We start from the raw sequence: 21,146 nt of genomic DNA, 5'->3' as shown, positions 1-21,146 counted from the left end.
TAAAACAGTTATTCACAAAACACAAGATATGCCCAATACTGCATTTACTTTCATAACTACAACATGTTGTCCTGTAGCTTAATGAAGTGATTTGTTCTGAAATCGCCGCCGTTCACTGAGGAAATCATGTTATGAAGCCGCCACTAACAGTCAGGCTTTCGAGCCGAGGGCTGCCCGGCTTCAGGAGGGGGCGGGAGAGTCAAGTTTTTTTCTACAATTGTAGGACATCATTGGCTAAATCAACAAAAACTCATCACTTCCGAGGCTGCTCGGCATCTCTGTGGGTAGATTAGACGTGGGCGTGTCAATATGAGGGGCTGTGTCGTGATGATTGGAGTTAGTGTTTGTCCATCATGAGATGGACAAACACTAACTATTTTTAAGCGGGGAGAAGCACGCTGGAACTTCAGTCCCAAAGCGGATACGAAAGAGACTGGTTGTCTGTGAAAGTGCTGTCGGAGTTTCAATAATTTCCCATCGTTTCCATTTCCATCCTCACACACACATACACTTTTGTAAATATTACACTGTAAATAAGAAACACATCCTTGTTGTTTAGAAGTTTTGTCAATCATATTCCTTTTGTGCATTTGTTTGTCGTGTTAGCTAGTAGTTTTGTCACAATGGCGGCTATGCTCGCAGCTAAGCAGTTAGCAACACCAAATGTAGTTGACATGCTTTTAGCCAAGCGTTTTGATAGTCTGTCATACGCGTAATATGGGCTTCCCCTGTTTTAAAAGTCAGCAGCACTGATCTGGACTTTTGTTATAAGTGTAAAAATGTGTAAAAATGGCCACATTTTACCTTCAGCTGCAGTCTTAGAGTTTCTTATCGTCAAAAATAAAGACATTTCAGCAGCAACAATGTTGACTCTGTTGACTCACCGTCTCCAGGCCCAATAGGACCAGCAGAGGGATGGTTGTCAGGCCTCCCTGGATCCACTCCCCCAGTGACACGGTGCCATCGTGATCATAGTCGATCTCTTGCATCATTTCCTGGAGGATCTACATCAATAACAAGAACACAGGTCACATTACATACTATACAGAGTATAAATCCATGACATTTTGAATTGCTGTTACTGAATAAGATGTTCCTCTTACTGGCTTGAGTTCAGTCACGTCCCATTCCAGGTACTCTGCGACATGCATCATCTGGGAGATAATATGCTCCAGCTCCTGCAGCGAGAGCGCAGACAGTCATTACCCGCACAAAAATACTGTATTTACCTTTCTGTATAGAGTGAATAGACTGATAAGCAGCCCGTAATAGCAGGTTGGGAACGTGCACAGAAGGAGACAAAGGCAGCGTGGGAAGAGCTCAGAGGCTGATGGTTTAATTACAATAGTTGTTTTTTGGGCTTGCTCGTTACAGAGAGGGTGACATTATCATCTGGTGGCAGACTGAATCACCATGATGCACTTTACACTTGAGACAAAATTCACAAGATTGCTTTTTTTCCCCCATTTTCTCAAAATTTAATTGAAAATGGGTCACACTAGATTAATAAGTCTCCCTGAAACTGCATGTTCTCATCTTTTTACCCATCTTTATCTCCATGTCCTTGCCAATAATGGGCATTACAAAAACCCCTCCATGCACTTTACCTTTTCCTTCAGCCTATTAAATCTTTGACTCCAACTCCCCATTCTTTCCTACACTTTCATTTGTCCACTGCCCATATTTGTCCCTTTCATCTACATTTATTCCATCTTTTGACTTACTTGATCCATGTTTTGCATTATGTCAAATAAAACATCTACATACACTACTTCATTAAAAGTTCATGTTAAGCTGTCATCAATTCCCTTAAAACCCTCATAACTCCAGTTTTTTTTAGCAATGCACTTGCAAATTTGGTGGAATTCAGCTGTTAATGTTTGAAACGGAGAACAATCCTCAAGAAAAGGAAGGTATACATATACATTTGAGTGAGGTTGCATGCAGGTGGAAGTATCAGAATGGTGAAATATTCACTTTATATCACTTTGTACTAGCGAGCAGTCGGCCTGCTTCTGACAAGCTCGGCCTGCTTCTGACAAGCTCGGCCTGGCAGCGGGCTCTCCTGGTTCTAACGTAGGCCATGACTTTCCAGTCTCTTGCTCTCGAGGTTCACTTGGCGAGCAGATCTCATGGCGAGCAACTCTCCTGACTCATTCAGCTGCGGATGCTCGGCTTCTTCAGCTGCTCGCTTGTTTTTATGTCTTTTCTAGCTAGCCTGTGCCAACTCTTTTTCAAGCTCACACTAGCGTCTCATTTCATTGGTTCCTTTTTGCTCTACAGATTCAAAGCAGAGATCCTCAGCCACCATTGAAGGCTGATTTTATTCACGATATAACTTGTAACATTAAAAAAAATCTTCTGGAACTAGTAACAAGGTTAAAAACTTGATTTTTGATTTACCATTTTTTCATTAGATTTACAGATGGAGGAAAAAGATTCACAGTAAACAGAAATGCATAAAGATGGAAACAAATCATTTCTCTAATATAAATAGCTTGAATGATTGTATATTAACATATTAGCTAAATTATTAATCAAGTGTGAATTAGTTGTTTTTTCTTGTCTCATCTTACTGTCTTCTGATGTTTAATGATGCCAACAAATAACTGATTAATTAATCATGAATGACAACTGAGCCGATTTCACACTTGTGAACACACAAAGTTAAACTTATCAAAAAAACACATTTTCTTGTGCACTTTTTTTCCTATAAACATCAAGAGGAGAAAAATTTACCGAGCTGTCCAAAGACCCGTTTCCATCTGTGTCATAGAGGCGAAACATGACTGTGGAGACAAAAACAAAATGTCAACGTATCGTAGTGACCCTCCCTCTCAACCTTCAAAGTGAATATTAATAGCCCCAAAGCAGCTTTGGCAGGTGAGCACACTTCAGTGTTAATGTCACCGTGTACTCCACTGCATGCAAATAAACAACAAAGCCCACATCTGAGACGCTGTAATGCTACAGCTTTAAGTGTCCCCCAATTACCACTCAAAAGTGTCACCGTGGAAACGGACATGTCCTACTGTATATCACATGAGTCGTGACAACATGACCTGGCAGCAGCCCGTTTCCATACAAATGGCAGTTTATAGAGGAGCCGGTACAAGCCAGTGTCCAAGCCCACAGCTGTGAGTGTGGCCGGGGCACAACAGAGGGTGGATGCTGACCTCATAAGGTGCTGACGTATGATGGCGGTTCGTCAGGCCACTAATGAGGAGCTAATTGCCAGTTCCTGAGGAGGTGTGACCTTTGGAAGCAAAGGGAAGGGGAAGTATTGCCAGTTTCTAGTGGTTGTTGATGTTAGGAGGTGACTGTGGTGACCAAAAGAGGCCCAAAAAAGGTAATAAAGTCCAAATGGTGATGATGATAAACTGATGCAGGGCAAACTGGTTGGAGGGAGGGAAAGAAAATAACCATTTGTAATACCTTGTAGAAAGTCACTGTGAGTGGGACCCCAGACCAGTAGACACAGGGTGAGAAGCAAACAAGGCTAAAACAAGGAGACCGACAACCACTCTTACAACACATTTAGAATCATTAAATAAACTAACACGTCTTTGGATTGTGGGAAGAAGGCACAACCAGAGAAAACCGGGCACAGGGAGGACGCACCCCACACGGACCGGCCCCGCTCAGCAGCTTCAAACCAGGAAACATCGTGTTGTGAGGCCACAATGAAAACCACCCAGGATTATTTAAATCTATAATTGTTCTGATTTCAAACAAACTAAAAGGTAAAGGTAGCTCCACCCACAACCAGCACTTTCCTGATGATTTCCTACCACGTTGTTCGGATTATTTCAGTAAAACCTTGGAACAAACTGAGTCTCCATTCATTCTGTCCAATACTCAACACTGGCATCATATTGATACATCATAAACTCCTAGTTCACATATTCAGAGTTAAGTTTTAGAAATATATAGAGATATTTATTGGGGTTGCATTAAGCCTTAAATAAGCATAAAACAGAATCTATCAGTCAAAGCTGCATTATGGTTCCTGAAATCCAATTTGGGACAACAATGTTATAATTTCTCTAGAAAACTTGATAAGAATAAAGATAGATCAATATCTGAATCACCATTTTACATTGTTTATGGGTAACATTATACTTTGCAGAATTCTGCTGGAAACATATGCACTGCATATTTAACAGTGACATTTTCCTCCCAAAGTGAGTGAAAGTCTTTAAGTGCAATATATCTGAAACAAATCTGCTCTCAAGCGACATAAAATATTTAATCTCAGTGGCTGTTTCTTTTGCTGCTTTTTAAGACAAATAAGTTAAGACATACTGTGGAACAGTGAATGTTCAAATCCTATGAAATATATATGAACTGAAGCATCCTAGTAAGTAATAAGTAAACTAAAACTGAGCAAAAATCTAGAACTGCAAGCTGAGCAGTCATTAAACAAACCAGCAGAGGGACCCATCCACTACAAAGATAATATGTTTGAGGACCTCAGAGAAGGAGGAAGAGGAGGAAGAGGACAGCGATGCAGAGAGTGCTCATCAACACATCACTCATCGTTATTTCCACACACACATGCAGGAAGAATGAGTTGAATTATTTAGACTTCCCTGAGCTTAACACGTGCCAAACCAATCAATAATTCAACACACGGATGAGAATTACATCAACAGTGAATAAAGGCTCCTGTCCAATTAAGCAATGCAACTTTGTGAATAAATGATGCAGGAGATGTAACTGGGAGACGTGTCCATAAGCTGCAAAACTGAGGCCTCAGACACTCAGCGGTGATGTCAGCTGGTTCCATAAAACTTCTTTAAGGATGAGACAGTCCGAGGACACAAAGGTGACAGACAGTTGAGTAACTCCGAATAATTTGATAAACATAAAAAACATGATATATGTGTGATCCATAAAACCTGAAACCGTAATGCATGGACTAAATAGCTGTAAGTTTGACAAATTCATTTCAGATAATACTGAAGAGGAAAAAGACATAATACAGCAACAACTAAGTTGGATTGAATATGCTTATGAATCATCAAATAGACCCCAGAATACTCTAATAGTATCCATTCAAATTATATGTAAAAACAAAAGAAAGCAAGGAAATCAGATGCAAAAGTACGTGGGGAGCAAGTTAATTTGAATTGCACCATTAAAAGGCAGCTATTAATCCCAAATCTGTGTTTCTCTGAGCCTAAAGTAAAACAAATGTTAAAAAAAAAAAAATTATTATCTAAATGGCTGAATAAAGACCTTAGTGGGCAAAGGCAAGGAGCCTCATTATTTTCTAAATGAAGTTCCGAGAGTCCACATTCTGCCCCTTTATAGATTAATAAGAAGGGCTCAACATGATTTAATGCTAAAAACACAAGCTGATCTTTCTCATACTGTCCAACGCTGCCTCACTTGTTATCTTCTGTGTTAAACCCTCTGTTTTTGCCCCCAATCTCTTTAATAGCCTGCCTTGATTGCTTAGCTGATTAGTTAGAAATAGTGGTGTGCAAGGCAGATGCTCATTCTTAGTTTGGGACATGCCAAAATGGGCACTTGGCGGCTATTATACTAAGATATTTTATGGTAATGTTAGCAAAAGGAATAAAGCCTCAACTGCAAATGAGGCATTAATGGCACGTGGGAGCACGGTCTTGTGTTAAAAACAGAAATAAGTCACTTTGGAACTTTGCATACCATAATACAGAGGAAACATATAAAGCATCATCTTATGAAACATGAATTAATTTTATTTGTTTTATGTAACTGGATTTGATTGTTTGTAATACTCACAGTCTCAAATAATAAGCAGAGATTTACATATAATAAGTATAAGATGCCATTTTAACTCATAACCTGGCTGCTCAGAAAGTAAGTCACTACAAGGTGCAGGCACAGAAAGACATCTCTCTTTGCTACAGTTTGTGGATGTGTTTCTACCTTTTTTCTTTTACATTAAGATTCAGTCTCAACCTCAGTCTGAACCACATTTCCACACACTGAGCTTTATTTCTGCAAGTGACACTTCTTCTGCATCCCGGCTTTTGTATTTTATCTTGTGTGTACAAGGATCCTAGTATTAACTCTCTGTGGTTCAGAAATCTAGTGCCAGAACGCATATATTTCTAGCACAATATTGATATGACCCCCAACAAAGTTGGGATACTCACACTCAAGCTTGTCCTCTGGACGCCCGCCTTCCAGCAGCGAGAGGTAAAACACAATGTCCTTGAGCTGCACCGTATCCAAGAGCCTGGATAGGGCATGCGTTTTCAGAGGGGTTGAGTTGCCTTTGATCAGCTTTAGTCCTGTAGGGAGACACAAATGAAAGGTCAAAGCAGCCTCCACAATGACTCCAATGCTTGCACAGCAACCTGCTGGTTAGGATGCCTCACAGTCATATCGATCAGTTGTGGGTGGTGCCCGGTCCAAAGGAAAACAACAGTACTTCAGTGGCAAACATCACCACATTAAGACATTAACACCATCCTAAGCAAATATATAGAAAACAAATGGGCTAATGTCTTTTTCTGATTTATACTTAATATCTTTGTTTATTCCAGTAATGAACCTAAATGGAAGCACTTAGGTTAGTGTTTATGAGAGTGTACACAAAATCAGGCCAAAATATGAAATTAGGAATGTTTTATTAACACTGACAGGAGGCAACAAACAAACTTTAAAAACCAAGATATTACACTATGGATGCATTGCTGATCAGGAGCTGAGGCATGTGGACGTAGTTTGGACAAGTAGCACTGGCTGGGTCTGCGTTTGAAGGGAATCTGGGCCTGTGTGAATCCCTTTAAACCAGATCGAAGCTTCATTGGTCAACAGCAGAGACGGGCTCAAAATTGACAGAACTGTCATGAAAATTATTTTTACCACTTGTAATATCCACAATAACACTTGTAAGGAGCTAAGAGGGGATGACTGGCATGGCATGCAGCACACCAAAGATCAAGCTCCATTTGAATTTTTTCCAAAGTATTTAAATATTTTCCACCTTTCGACTTTGCAGTCACTCACAATTGGTTTGGCTGAGGTTTTAGCATCATATAGCTGAGGTTAAGCATAAAAACGATGCCATTCAAATTGTGTCCATAAGAGTTTGACACAATTTCACCCGTTTCCAAGGAGCTTAGAGAGTAAAAAAAAAAAAAAAGTTTAAAAAATTGAGAATTCCAGCAATGCTTGTAGAATAAATAAAGATTTCATCATGTATATATTTTTTATGATATCTCAAGTTCAGATGGAATAAAGTAACAGCTTGTTAAGATGCGGCTTTACCTTTTGTTGACCATCCCATTCCCCCCATCAACCCCAGTCTCCCCCCTTTGTGGTTATTGTGGCTTTGTAACAACCTCACTTTTCTCTTCTTTGCACTAAAAGGCTCTCTCACTTTAACATAAACATGTCATTTTGCAGCACTTGCTGCCACAACTGATGATGTTACTGTTTGTAGGAGCTGGTAGGCGGTTGAAGAAGTGTGAAGCCAAGTGTCAGCGCACGAGACTGTTGGCTGACCCGCCACTGGTCTAATGCGTTAGAATTTCATTTCGATATCAGTCATTACCACATGGGAATAAGATATTGGTATAAAAGCTGTAAACAAACAGAACTACTGCCAAGACAATTGGCAGACATGACTCTGTAATTTACATTGCGAGCCACCTGGCTTTGCAGAGAAATCGGATAGATTGTCTAATGGCACGAAACAGAAACAGTTATGGAAAAAGTAAACCACTGAAATGTTCTGGAACTAGCAGAGAAAAGAGACTCATTTGAAAAGTCAGAGCAGCAATTCACTGAACGAATGCTCAAATGACAAATTGGCTGCACTATAGCAACAAAAGCTGCAGTGGTTTTCTATGCGTATCGGTAACTGAGGGCTTGTTAGGGAAAAGAATTTCCTTTCTACACTTACCAGAGACCCGAGGTTTGTCAGAAGATGAGGGACTGGGTTTGGGACCCTTGTTGCTAAACGACATAAAGAGGTGTTGACAGAATTCCTCAGGGAGTTCACTCTCCAGGAATGTTTGCATGAAGACCTTGAAGCCTTCAAAGTCGATCTCCTGAAAAGAAAAACAGTATAAAGGAAAACATGTTCGTCACGGAGAGATGAAGCTGTTGCACGCAGGTGTAACAGAGATAGTTATGCAGTGTGTATAACAATGCCAACATGTTGATGTATATTTCTTTTTTATATAATTACCCAAAATATGTTTAAAACGTTATAATTTATGTGTGTGCCCCATATTTGTCATGTGGGACTGTTCTCCTTTGTCCTTGTACCTGTGGGGCTCTTTGAGTGCAGCACCTCCCTTTATAAGCCACCCCTCGCCCTAACCTCTCCCCTTTTGCCAACTGCACTTGATGGGAAAGGTGAGCTTTGTGGCTCTGTGTGCTAGCTGCATATACAAGCTATTTATTGCTAGCTTAAAAACTTATTGTTTGTCATTTCTTTTATAATTTAATTGTACAGACGCTGTATCGGAGCACACCACTCATTGTATATCTGTGTGTGCCGTACATGTTTCCAGGTATAAAATAAACGGAGATCGCCTCCGATGAAAACGTCGGGTCCTGTGTCCGTGTGGTAATCAGTCAAAAAGATAATCACAACGCAGGGTGCAGATAAACACCACCGGTTACACAGGTTTCAAGCACATACAGATTGCCAGAGTATGGTATGCTGCTGTGGTCATTTATGGCAGAATTCATGTTGCAGGGTTCAGAGGGATGCCTACAATGCTGCTTGGCTTGTTGGTGGTGAAGACCTATTTGGGAGTAGTTTCAGAGTGGTGTATCTCTCTTTAAGACCCATATTGCTGCATGTGCTGAGGCCTTTTCAAAATTGGGTCTGTGTGCATTTAGGTCCGTGAATATTTGGTCAGCATATTTAGCTGTTTTCTTAAACATCTAAGTTATTTACTGACTAAGGCCTTGTTTGGTTTGGGGTCTTTCTGCTTTTAGTTTCGTCTTCAGCAGGGGAAATGCAGCGTGATGCAGATTGAGATCAGGTGACTTACTCAATCATTGCACAATACTCCACTACTTTACCTTCTCTGATGGGTTGCCTTTGCAATACGCCGCATGTCACAACTGTCCTGTGAGGCGCCTCCTCATCAACTCTCCGGCTTTTGGCTGAATCAGAGTAGACTGTAACCTCAAAAACTGATTCGATGCCATTGAAAACCATCCATCTCTGTGCCATGTGACTGCCTCCGGTGTGTCACAGATAATGTTATAGTTACAGCCTTCTGAATACTTCTCCAGAGAAGCTGATACAGGTGGATCGTAGCGTGTAAGAAGAATGCTGTTGCAGAACTGCTCCTGCTTTTTTTTTTTTTTAGATGATTTTGATTAAGTCTAATTTGGTCTTTTAATTCTTGAGCTTTATGAATGGTTTGCACCTTGTGATGAGCCTTCTTTTTTGCACTAGTAATTAAGTCTTGCCTTTTTTGTAGACTTTATGATCTGCCTCTTGAATAGTGTTTTTTTTTACTTAGTTGGAGGTTGTAAAAAGGTTTTTCTTTATCATGGAAATGATTCTGTGATCAGGAACCACACTTCTCTTTTGTGGACATCCGCTAATGTTTCCAAACTTATCGGTGTGTTCTTTCACTAAAAATGTACTAAACTGTTGAACTGACCACTACTACCAGGTATGTGATGGATTTGTTTTGTTCATACTTCATACAGCCTAAGAAGACATGTTTTTCTTTCATGGAGAGCTCCTTTGACCGAATGTTGTGGATTCATGGAAGCAGTTTCCAAATGTAAATGTTGTAAACGTAATAATTGTGAGGAAGACAGAGTGATGACAGGATAACCCACAAAAGACCTAAAACAGCTTCTGTGTCCATTGTTCCATGTCTCACTAAAAATTATCTTTTACTACTTCACTTTTACCTGAGATGGTTGAGTTATTTAGCTAGGATATGCAGGTATATCACCACTAGTGTTGCTTTTGTCAACGAAAATTCTGACGAAATATCGTCGCCGACGAACCTTTATCATATGACAAAAACAAGACTAGATGTAAATGGTAGTCTTGTGACGATAACTATAATTAAATATATAATGCAACATTGTTGACTAATAAAAACGGGACTAAGTGTGGTTCAAAATAACGAACGAAATAACGATAATGTTCAGACACTAAACATTTTCGTTATTTCGCCTCGTTTTAGTCAACGAAAATGAGGAGACATTTTAGCAGTTTTTATTTCGTGAACCACACTTAGTCTCGTTTTTGTTTTTCAACAACATTGCATTATATATTTAATTATAGTTATCGTCACAATGACCACCATTTACATTTCGTCTTGTTTTCATCACGTGATAAGGGTTCGTTGGTGACGATATTTCGTCATAATTTTCGTTGACGAAAGCAACACCAATCACCACTCACTCAGCCTACCAGGAACAAATTATCAGAGAGAAAAAGACAGCAGTTACCTTGTTGAGGATTTCCTGCTTCTAAAATTCGGAGCATGAAAGTAAAAAAAAAAAAGTAACACAAGATGTTTATAGAAGTATATTTCAGCTATAACATTTCAACAGATTGCATTTGTAACTGTCAAGCCTTCATACAAATGCATACGGTAACACATGCTCAGTTTTCTTTAATTGTCAGAAAATTAAGGACGTATGTTTATCTATTCCTTTTATTCTTATTGCTTTTGGCAATGTTGAAATATTTTCAAGAACTTTGGACAAAGCACAGTGTTGCACCCTAATAAAAATCTCAAGTCAATATCATCTTAAGTTTCTGTGTCTTTAAAATCACTTTTAACTTTTGGGATTTTTTTCAGCACAGAGACAGGAGACTAAACCATTAAAGTGATACTCCGGAGTAGATTCAACCTGGGGTCATTTGAACCGTGATATCCAGCCAAGTAGCCCACCCGCAGTTTTTTCTATATTGGCTGAACATCAGCTGAGTTACTGAGTTATCCCGAATAGCTTCGTACAAGGGTTAATGGATCCTGGTCCGTATCTCCAAAATGACCACACTATAATCACATGCCATGACACCAAACTTCTACAGTAGTACAAATATGGTCTGTACTCACAAAACGATGCATTTGGAAGTTTGAAAATAGTCCAGGAGTTTATTATTATCAACACAAGCCTGATAGCTTCTCTGCTGCTAAAGCTGCGTCGACGTCACTTCAGAGAGCTGGGAGCTTCAAAGTAAGATGAGGGTTGATCTACTACTGTAGACAACAAAGTAGGCTATATGCTATATTTTACATGTTTTTTTGTGAATTTTTATGTTGTAGAGTTGTGAAATTATTTTATTAATGGAGAAATTGAGCAGCCTTGCTTTGTTGCCTACAGTAGTAGATCAACCCTCATCTTACTTTGAAGCTCCCAGCTCTCTGAAGTGACGTCGACGCAGCTTTAGCAGCAGAGAAGCTATCAGGCTTGTGTTGATAATAATAAACTCCTGGACTATTTTCAAACTTCCAAATGCATCGTTTGGTGAGTACAGACCATATTTGTACTCCTGTAGAAGTTTGGTGTCATGGCATGTGATTTTAGTGTGGTAATTTTGGAGATACGGACCAGGATCCATTAACCCTTGTATGAAGCTATTCGAGATAACTCAGTAACTCAGCTGATGTTCAGCCAATATCGAAAAAACTGCGGGTGGGCTACTTGGCTGGATATCACGGTTCAAATGACCCCAGGTTGAATCTACTCCGGAGTATCGCTTTAACTATCCATCTTATAATGCGGTTTAAACGAAACATACCTCCTCTGGATTGTATTTGGCCAACACACCATTTCCATAGAACTCCTGCAGCACATCCTTCAGCTTCTTAGTTGAATCTGAGGAAAAACATTTACACGTTTTGCTTTTTTGTACGATAATAAATGTTCATTCATAATTCATGGACATTTTAAATAATGCCACTTTAAATATTTATTCTGTAAATTAGTTTCTTTGGACACCTTAAGGAAAACAAGAGTTGACTAAGTGAGAAAGTCACATTTGCTGTGAGACTAATGAGTTTTCTGGACTAATACCAACACAGTGGAAGCACTTCTGAGAGCTGAACATGCATTTGATGGAAGGTTCTTCAACCCGACTGGAACACAGATTTGGTTTGGAGCAGCATTTTGACAGGTTTGCAACAATAAATTAATGACATGTAGAAAGAATTTGTTTGGAGGTCAGGCTATACATTTTTATTATCATGCAAACTTAATCATAGATTGTTTATTATAACAACCTGTACCATAAGTGAATACAATGCATAGACATTAACAGGCATGTCACATTATTGAAATTGTTCAACTTGCTAACTGTAGCTACAAAGTTATCTTGAATAACAAGGCAAGGCAAGTTTATTTGTGTAGCACAATTCAACTACAAGGCGATTCAAAGTGCTTTACAGATACATTAAAACAGTAGAAATAAAAAACATGATTTAAATTTTAAACAAAAAGAAAGAAATAAGAACAATAGATAAAATCAGAGTAAATCAGTAGTTAAAATGTGATTAAGTTTTGAGCTTTATTCAAACGCAGCTGAAAATAGGTGTGTCTTCAACCTGGACATAAAGGGTTAGTTCGCCATTTTGCACATTAAGCCCTGTTTTTAGGTAGTCTGGGGTGAATTATAGATGTTCTGATCACCATTTGGACATTTGGTGCTGAACGGAGCATTTAGGTATCCACTGCTGCAGCCCCCCCCACCTTTGCATTGAGTCAATGACCACTCAAGCAAACAATCATAAAACGGCATTAAACTTTCGTTTGCAGAGACATGAAACTCACCGTGTGGTCTGTGGTGAACAGCGATACGTTGGCTCGAAAATCACCGCGAAATACGCTTCCAGAGAAGTTATATTACCATTATTGTCCGTCTTCATTGATTTGTATTGTACACAAACAACGCACTATCGCCACCTAGTGGCTGGATGTCTTGCTGCTGCTATTCAACGGTGTCCGGAAAAATAGGTCCACCAAATGCTAAAACAACTGTTAGAAGGCACATTTCGCTGCGATTTTCGGGTCAATTTCGGGTCAATTTCGATAAATTGACCCGAAAATCGCAGCGAAATGTGCCTTCTAACAGTTGTTTTAGCATTTGGTGGACCTATTTTTCCGGACACCGTTGAATAGCAGCAGCAAGACATCCAGCCACTAGGTGGCGATAGTGCGTTGTTTGTGTACAATACAAATCAATGAAGACGGACAATAATGGTAATATAACTTCTCTGGAAGCGTATTTCGCGGTGATTTTCGAGCCAACGTATCGCTGTCCACCACAGACCACACGGTGAGTTTCATGTCTCTGCAAACGAAAGTTTAATGCCGTTTTATGATTGTTTGCTTGAGTGGTCATTGACTCAATGCAAAGGTGGGGGGGCTGCAGCAGTGGATACCTAAATGCTCCGTTCAGCACCAAATGTCCAAATTGGGATCAGAACATCTATAATTCACCCCAGACTACCTAAAAACAGGGCTTAATGTGCAAAATGGCGAACTAACCCTTTAAATACACTGAGTGTTTCAGCTGATCTTAGGCTTTCTGGGAGTTTGTTCCAGACATGTGGAGCATAGAAGCTGAATGCAACTTCTCCATGTCTGGTTCTGAAGGACAGATTTGTTAAGTTTCCAGCAAGAAACTGTTTTTTCTAAATTCTCCACAAATGTTTGGGATAGAAGGGCAACAAACTTTGGCTTCAGGCTGTTCTATAGTGCTTGGCACGCTGTAATGAAGGTCTCCATTACGTGCAGCATAATATCTGCCATGTGTTGAATTGCACTTAAATGTGTACAGTGAGGTAAGAAATAAATTGATACATTTATTGGAAATTAACATGTTTTCATGGCTCCCTTTTCAGCTGGAACTGAAGGCTTGTACTATTGGAAGCACAGAATGTTTGCTTAATTCAACGATTAATTTTAACAATTCTCTGGGAATGAGGGATGATTGAACTTCCAGTTTAAGTTTCTTACCTCCTCTGTTTCCTGTTCCAGAGTGCTCGGGGTAAAAGAGTCCCTCTGCACCGGAAAACCTTTTAAAGTTCCGGGTGAAACCATGTCTTCATTAAGGAGGGGGGATAACATGTTTGGGATGAAGTCAGTAAGATTTTAGAGTGCAGGGCATTTTATGCAGTTGTGTTAAAGTCTTTTTGATTGCCAAATATTTGTTTCCAAGATATTTGTTTCTTATGATTTGATGTATTTTCTTGTTGGGGGGTTTTGTAACAAATGGACTGTTCTCTCTTTAGATGGTAGAGCCTGGGGATGAATTGGTGGGAGGCTTTAAAAGGCAGTCAGTTTAGATCAGAAGCTGGTTTGGCTGTTTTGATCCTGAGCTATATGCCCTATGCCCTGGAAATGTACGGGTTCCTGTCATTTGGATGTCTGCTGGTGAATAAAAACCTGTTTGGTCTGCACTGACTCTCTGCCTCAAGTCTCCTGTGAACCAGCCGCTATAGGTAATACTAACACACACCTAAGGAATTATCACTGCCACAGTTCTTCAGCCCAACATGAAGCTATCTGCTATATTCACTACAAAAATTGTTACATTGTGTGTCTTTCTGTGTTCCATGTGATGGAAAATTGCCTTCATAATAATGTCTTCTTTGCAGCGGAGAGAAGACATTATATATCACATCTTTATACGCCTACCCCTGTGGCTTAGTATCCTCATGAAGCAATACATCTGCAAAAAAACTAAAATGCAAGCTAAATGATGGGTTAAATAAAGGCAGGCCTTCAGGCAGAATAAGTAAAAAAAAAAAAATCCTTGATAAGTTTGCAACTGAACCCTTTAGCAGAGATGACGGTGGCCGACACACTGTGGAGGGAGAAGAGGGCATGAATGGAGTGACTGTAGAGGTTTTGATAGGCACAAGACAACATAGATGATGATGATAATGATAATTTTCGGAAACTAGGAACCCATTAAGAGCCTCTTGAGAAAATTGCAAACCAACAAGCAATGGTTAGAAAAAGAAAAGCCCATGAATCAGATGTCCTCCTGAAAAACATTAGTCTGAACATCATGCTGGGTGGCACGAAAAACATCGACCAGTTCACATTTTTTCCATAAGACCTGACTGGATTATAAGGCTGTGATCTGTCATATGCATGTATATATTATCAAATCATTATTGAATTTTTATCATCAGACCCTGTTTGGGTCTGTATTTATTACAACAATTTTCTGTTTGCTTTAGAGGAAATTTCACTCTAAACCTATTTAAATAGATTGAGCTCTCTCCCTATTAAAAGCATGCTGTTATCTCCAGCACTAATGGGTTTGGGTCTTTGATTTTCTCAAAATCCATTCACCAAAAGTGACTTGGAATAAATACCTCACAGCCGACAGCGTGTGTATCATTATTACTGACCACCTTTTATTAGCACACCATCTACACATAACCATTACAGAGCAGCGTGATCATGAATTCACTGATTGCCTGTCATGCTGCAGGCGCTACTGAACAATAATGTATTTTCTCAATCAGGGCAATGATTTAGCTATTGTGTGGCAGTGATTAAAGAAAAAAAAACTTGTTTAACACTTTTTAGAAGGACAGTACGAGGGTTCTCTTTACCTTTAAAGCTAAAACAATTCTGCTTCTGTTCACTCGCTTACTGCCATTACCCGCATTAGCAATTTGATCAGATTTGATCTTGGCCAACAGCCATTAAAATGTTATGAAAGTGCGCACAGCTCTCTTTAATGAGAAAAAAAGGGGGAGCTACAGTAGAGGGGGAGATTCAGGGATATATGAGGAAGGAAGGTGAGGCGATTAGATGCCCATTGTTACAGCTCAGAGAACAGGGGCTTTTATAACCTGTAGCTGCAGAGTGCACAAGAGTCGCCCAGAGCTTGTGGAAACATGATTATGCAAAATCTCTCTGCCGTGCACCTGCGTGTACACTTGCACACTCGTCAGCGGCGTTTAGTTTTCTCATGTTGATTTGATGCTTCATTATGTGGTCTGCCTTTTATGCCAGCACAATTAGAATTCAGAGCATTTGTCAAGCCTTCTGTCTCTGAAATGGGTTTTTGTTCAATAGAAGCTTAACAAGCTTAAAGGGTCGATAAAATTTTTGCAAAACATAGAAACTATAAACAGAAGCTGATGGGTTGCCAAGTGTACCGTCGGCCGGAGAAAGCATGGGGTTCCTGGGAGTAGAGAACAATGCTGGCACAGACACTGAGCAATTAAAGAGGAAAATGTCATGACCAAGTGAAACACTGCTACGAGAGATCCGAGGTGTAAAGCATTAACTATTAAGATTCATATTCTTTTATGTGCTCTGAATAGCAAATAAAAGAGGTAATGATTAACGTTGTCTTGTAAGGCACTGAAAATGGCTCTAAAATATATTAATCCACTATAATACATCTACCCTGTTGTTACACAAGGACAGCTGACACAAAAGCACTTAAAAAGTTAGACCTTTAACAACTCTATTTTTGTCCATAGATGGTTCATTCGTCTTTCTGCAAATGATTTACAGTGACTGACATCTTTTCTTTACTTTAAAGTCCGCCCTAATCTGTGTGTGTGGGTGGTGCGCAGATGCTTCTTGTAAACCTTCCAGGTAGCATCATATTTTCCATTCCTGGTACCATTTCAAATGATGAAATGCATCAACATCTGGGAGCGTAACATAAACTTAAGGCATCCAGAACACAGTCTGGTTAGCAGTGAAGACTCTTCCGTTCGTGTTACCTTGGTGGTTTGATGCTATCTGAAAGGACTTGTGTTTGTGTGCAGGGACTTCTGGGAATGTTCTGTTTCTATCTAAGTGGAGGATTACCAAATGCACTGACGCAGAAATCCTGCCAACTTTCCAATAACTCAAAGTGGTGGAGTGAAACACTTTCTCTACCTAAAATAAATGTAAATGTTGATTAGGCTGGGAACACAGGAGACGCACGCACAAGGTGTTGGGAGGAGAGAAACTTTAAAATGTTTTGCTTTTCAAACAGAAAGCTTGAACTTCAACCTCATTTCGTTTCTTTTTTGGAGTGATCGACCAAAGATGAGTTCAGCCTAGTAGCTTTACTGTGTGTTAAAGAGTTATGTGGCCAGTAAAATAACTTCAAATCATCATTTCTTTTAATGAGCAAAGGAGGCGTGCAGACTTTAAATATATTCTCTGAAGAGGAAAAGCTAGGCCTACTTATTCCTTATAAGATATTGAACAGTGTGATCTGAATAATCCATACTTTGCTACACCACTAATTTCTCCCTACTTACAAACTTTGCAGCCCAGTCTAACTAGAAAATGTGAATGGATATGTTTGCCCACACACCTTAAATGTAGTGGGCTCACAAGTCAGTGTTGAAAAATCGTGAGGGCAACGTATGTGTGGGACTTTATTTTGTGTTGCACAGGGTCCATGTAATGTTTAGTAAAGTGTGAAAGCCCGAACCAAACATTTTTTATATCTAACTTTCATCATGTGTTTTGTAACATCTAACCCGAATAATATGTGAGAGCAGAGTAGAACAGTAAAAAAACTGTTGAAAAAAATATAAGATGGTCCAAATCCTGTGGTTTCTTGGATGAGAGTCGGAGCTTAGTAACGCAATTCTTCACCCCATCTCCTCCTCGTCCTTATAAGCAACCAAATCAGCGGTGAATCATCACATAATCTGCATCATCACCCAAGAAAACAAAAAATGGTGTGAAAAATTTTTGGGCATCTCATTATCAAACTACAATATTCTGTGTTGTGGACAAATGTAGCTAATCAATGTTCTGCCATGAGACCAGGTTGATCTTGGTTATAAACCATGTTAAACATTTTATAAACCAATACTAAGTCACACCATTAAAGTCTGTAGTTCTTAATTTATTCAGAGATCATAACCAAATCAAAATCTAATGCAGTTGTTGTTACTTCAAGCAGAAAAAGATAGTTTTCCCTAGTTTTCAACTCGTGCCATGCTAAAAACGCAGATGAAATGAATATAAGTGAGTATAAGTGACTGCATAACTACCACTGACAATCAGTTTGGTTTTAAAACTATGCATAGCACTGACCAGTGTATCTATGCACTGAAAGAGATTGTAGACGCATATAGGAGTCAGGGCTCTACTATAATTTTAGGATTTATTGATGCCTCTAGAGCTTTTGATCGTGTCAATCATTTTAAACTGTTCAATAAACTTCAGCAAAGGGGAGTCCCCAGTAGTCTGGTACGAATCTTAGCCTATTGGTACTCCAACCAAAGTGTGCGGGTGAAATGGGGTAACATCCTTTCTACACCTTTTAATGTCAGCAACGGGGTAAGGCAGGGGGGGATTTTATGTCCTGCCTTATTCAACGTTTATATGGATGACCTGTCAAGACATTTGGGGACATGTCAAACAGGTTGTATGGTTGGTGATATGATGATTAATCATTTCTTATATGCCGATGACCTTACCATTCTATCTCCTAGTAGTAGTGGGTTCCAACAGCTCCTCAATGTCTGTTCTGACTATGGGTTAGAGTTTGATATTAAATATAATGCTAAAAAGAGTGTGGTAATGATCTGTAGAACCAAGGATGATCTGAAAATTAAGTTCCCTCCTTTCTATTTATCTGGAGAAGAGCTGGGAGTAGCTAATGTCACAAAATACCTGGGGCACATCCTAACTGATACGCTGGAAGATGACGCTGACATGAGCAGACAGAGGAGAGTGCTATATGTCCAAGCTAACATGCTGGTTAGAAAATTCCATCACTGCACTACAGATGTTAAAGTTAACCTGTTCCGAACTTACTGCTCCCCTCTTTATACAGCTCCACTCTGGGTTAGATACAAGAAGGAGAGTCTGCTGAAACTGAAGGTAGCTTATAATGATTGTCTCAGGATTCTCCTAAAGAAACCAAGGAGTACTAGAGCAAGTGGTTTATTCTGCAATCTAGGTCTTACTACTTTCATGGCACTGCTGAGAAATCTTACTTTTAAGTTTATGAGCAGGCTTGACCGTGCAACAAATGAGCTTATTTCACAATTAGTTGATCCGAGTCGTAGCTCTGTAAGGTACATGTCTATGATCTGGGAACACTGGTATGAGTGCCTTCATTAGCTCCCCTTTTTTAGTATATGTATATATGAATGTGTAATGTATTGTATTAATGATGTTTGTACTGTAATGTTTCCATTGGGGGCTTTGAGCCTGTAATAAAGTTTATATAATATAAAAGCAACTGCCATGTTAGGCCACGCCGTGCACGTTCAACTGTTCAGGCCTGTGGACCCAGGAAAAGGTATTCATCGATGTTATGTCAGCTCCTCTAAGCATTCAACAGTCATGATCACTTACACCTGCACTGCTTTGCTTGCACATTTCTTTCTGCATGAGAACCATCCACAACTTTAAGATCACTTTTGCAGACTAGTTTAAAGCTGCCGTCTGCAACTTTTTTTTAGTCATATTAGCTTGAACTGTCATGGGATTCTGGAAGTAGAATATTAAATAGGCTGTTTAGGAAAAATCCCGAAATCTGTAGCTCCCTCTAAAGCCTGTAATCGTGCTTGCAAAAATCGAGTGCTCCCGGCTGTTTTTAACCAATCACGTTAGGTTTATTATTGATCTATGATCTGAGCAGAACAGTCACCAACCACGTCTTCCATGCTGAGGGTGAGTCTGCCCCCAGCTTGTGTGCGCGCACACTGGTGTGAACTCACGTGCACAACCTCGTTCACAGAGGGGGAGGGACCTGAAAGTTGTATCAGTTCGAATTTTCCGACTTTAGACTCGGAATTTTGACACTAATTTTGAAGACCTGCCAACGGCAGCTATAATAACAAAGGCAAAGAGGGTTTTCACAGTGTAACATGCAGCTTTCGGAAATGAGCAGAACTTTAAAAAGAGAGTGTTAGAAATTCAACATTATCATTTCAGATATTATGAGACACAAAAAAAGTTAGAAAATATCATTAAAGCTGCCAACACTGTGTCATCCATAGTTCCAAAATATGTTAGAAATATTGTTTGTGACCTTGGATGACAGAAACCATAGAGCAAAGTGATTCTTCCATGAAAAATTGTAGAGGAAATGCTTTTTTCATGAGGGATAAAGAGAGAATATGTTGTAATAAGCAACTGTCATGCCAGTATAGTTACAAGACAGTGACATCTTAAACTATAAATATGTTATGTGCTGCTATTTATCCTTATTAAATTGCTTTAAAGATGATTTAACATGAAAGTGTGCAGTTGTGCTCCAAATATGACAATTATGGGAAACGTAACAAGTTCCCTTAAACTAATCATGAGTGTAAATTTGGTGCTTGCAAAAAAGAAATAAACTTGCAGTAAACTTCCGTAACTTTTGGCTCTTTAGGGGCCACACAATGATCTGTAAAGAGACCATTATTGTGAAAATTTACTGTTACTATTTTGTATTTAGCTTATATGGAGCCACATTGAAATTCATATGAGGTTATAGCTCTAAATAAATTAACAGTTTTGACAGCTTTTATGTAGTCTTTACCAACTCTCAAAGGGAAAAACTGGATAGTGTAGTGGTAAGATTGCATCCTTTCATTACATTACATTACGGTCATTTTGCAGACACTTTTATCCAAAGCGACTTACAATAAGTGTGTTCCACATCGGTAGGCAAAAGAACTTCAGGTCACAAGAAAACATAAGTGCATTTCCTTCCAAAACCAAACAGCTAAGAGCATAACCAGTGCTAGAGTAACTGCGGTAAGTTAGGTACCTAGACAAATGGGAAGACAATTTAGAAAATCGGGTGACTGGGGTTCGAAACCTGACCCCCTGCATAAAAAGTACTACCATGAGTAGGGGTCCTTAGGCAAGACCCCCTTATGCTGCCTGGGATATGAGTAAGTCACTTTGGATAAAAGTATCTGCCATAAACAAACCTTTACCTGCTAAATGCTCTGTTATTACTATTAAAACTTTCTATTGAAAATAGCCCCCAGCTGCTGGTGGAAATAGAAAAAAGCTAAGTCGTATGGTAATTCTCTGTGGTTTCAACAACAGATTAAAGGACAACTTGACATGAGAAGAAGTTGGATTTTGTCTGAAAGTTTGGATGAAAACAACTTGCATGTCCCTCCCCCTCCCTCTCTGCTGTACTTCAACTCTGCCTCCGAACTGTCTTCCTGCAGAGGAGGCAATGATTTCCTTACTGCCTG

The 21,146-nt window shown here is 39.5% G+C and overlaps 1 protein-coding gene across 2 annotated transcripts in view; it reads right to left on the bottom strand.

The window, feature by feature from the left end:
- The window catches only part of dgkb (diacylglycerol kinase, beta), an 86,114-nt gene that overhangs the window by 62,029 nt on the left and 2,939 nt on the right, over positions 1-21,146 (bottom strand). For both annotated transcript variants that reach the window (XM_075466204.1, XM_075466205.1), the window contains exons 3-9: positions 11,747-11,823; positions 10,444-10,464; positions 7,907-8,054; positions 6,150-6,287; positions 2,740-2,789; positions 1,104-1,178; positions 885-1,004 (exon numbers count right to left, since the gene is read on the bottom strand). In XM_075466204.1, coding sequence (XP_075322319.1) covers positions 885-1,004; positions 1,104-1,178; positions 2,740-2,789; positions 6,150-6,287; positions 7,907-8,054; positions 10,444-10,464; positions 11,747-11,823 — 629 coding nt within the window. The remainder of the gene's footprint in view (positions 1-884; positions 1,005-1,103; positions 1,179-2,739; positions 2,790-6,149; positions 6,288-7,906; positions 8,055-10,443; positions 10,465-11,746; positions 11,824-21,146) is intronic.

This window comes from Odontesthes bonariensis, chromosome 5, assembly GCF_027942865.1.
Source record: "Odontesthes bonariensis isolate fOdoBon6 chromosome 5, fOdoBon6.hap1, whole genome shotgun sequence".
NCBI classification, from domain to species: domain Eukaryota; kingdom Metazoa; phylum Chordata; class Actinopteri; order Atheriniformes; family Atherinopsidae; genus Odontesthes; species Odontesthes bonariensis.
The sequence above is the reverse complement of the archived record's forward strand: the minus strand, read 5'-3'. Positions and strand labels throughout refer to the sequence as shown.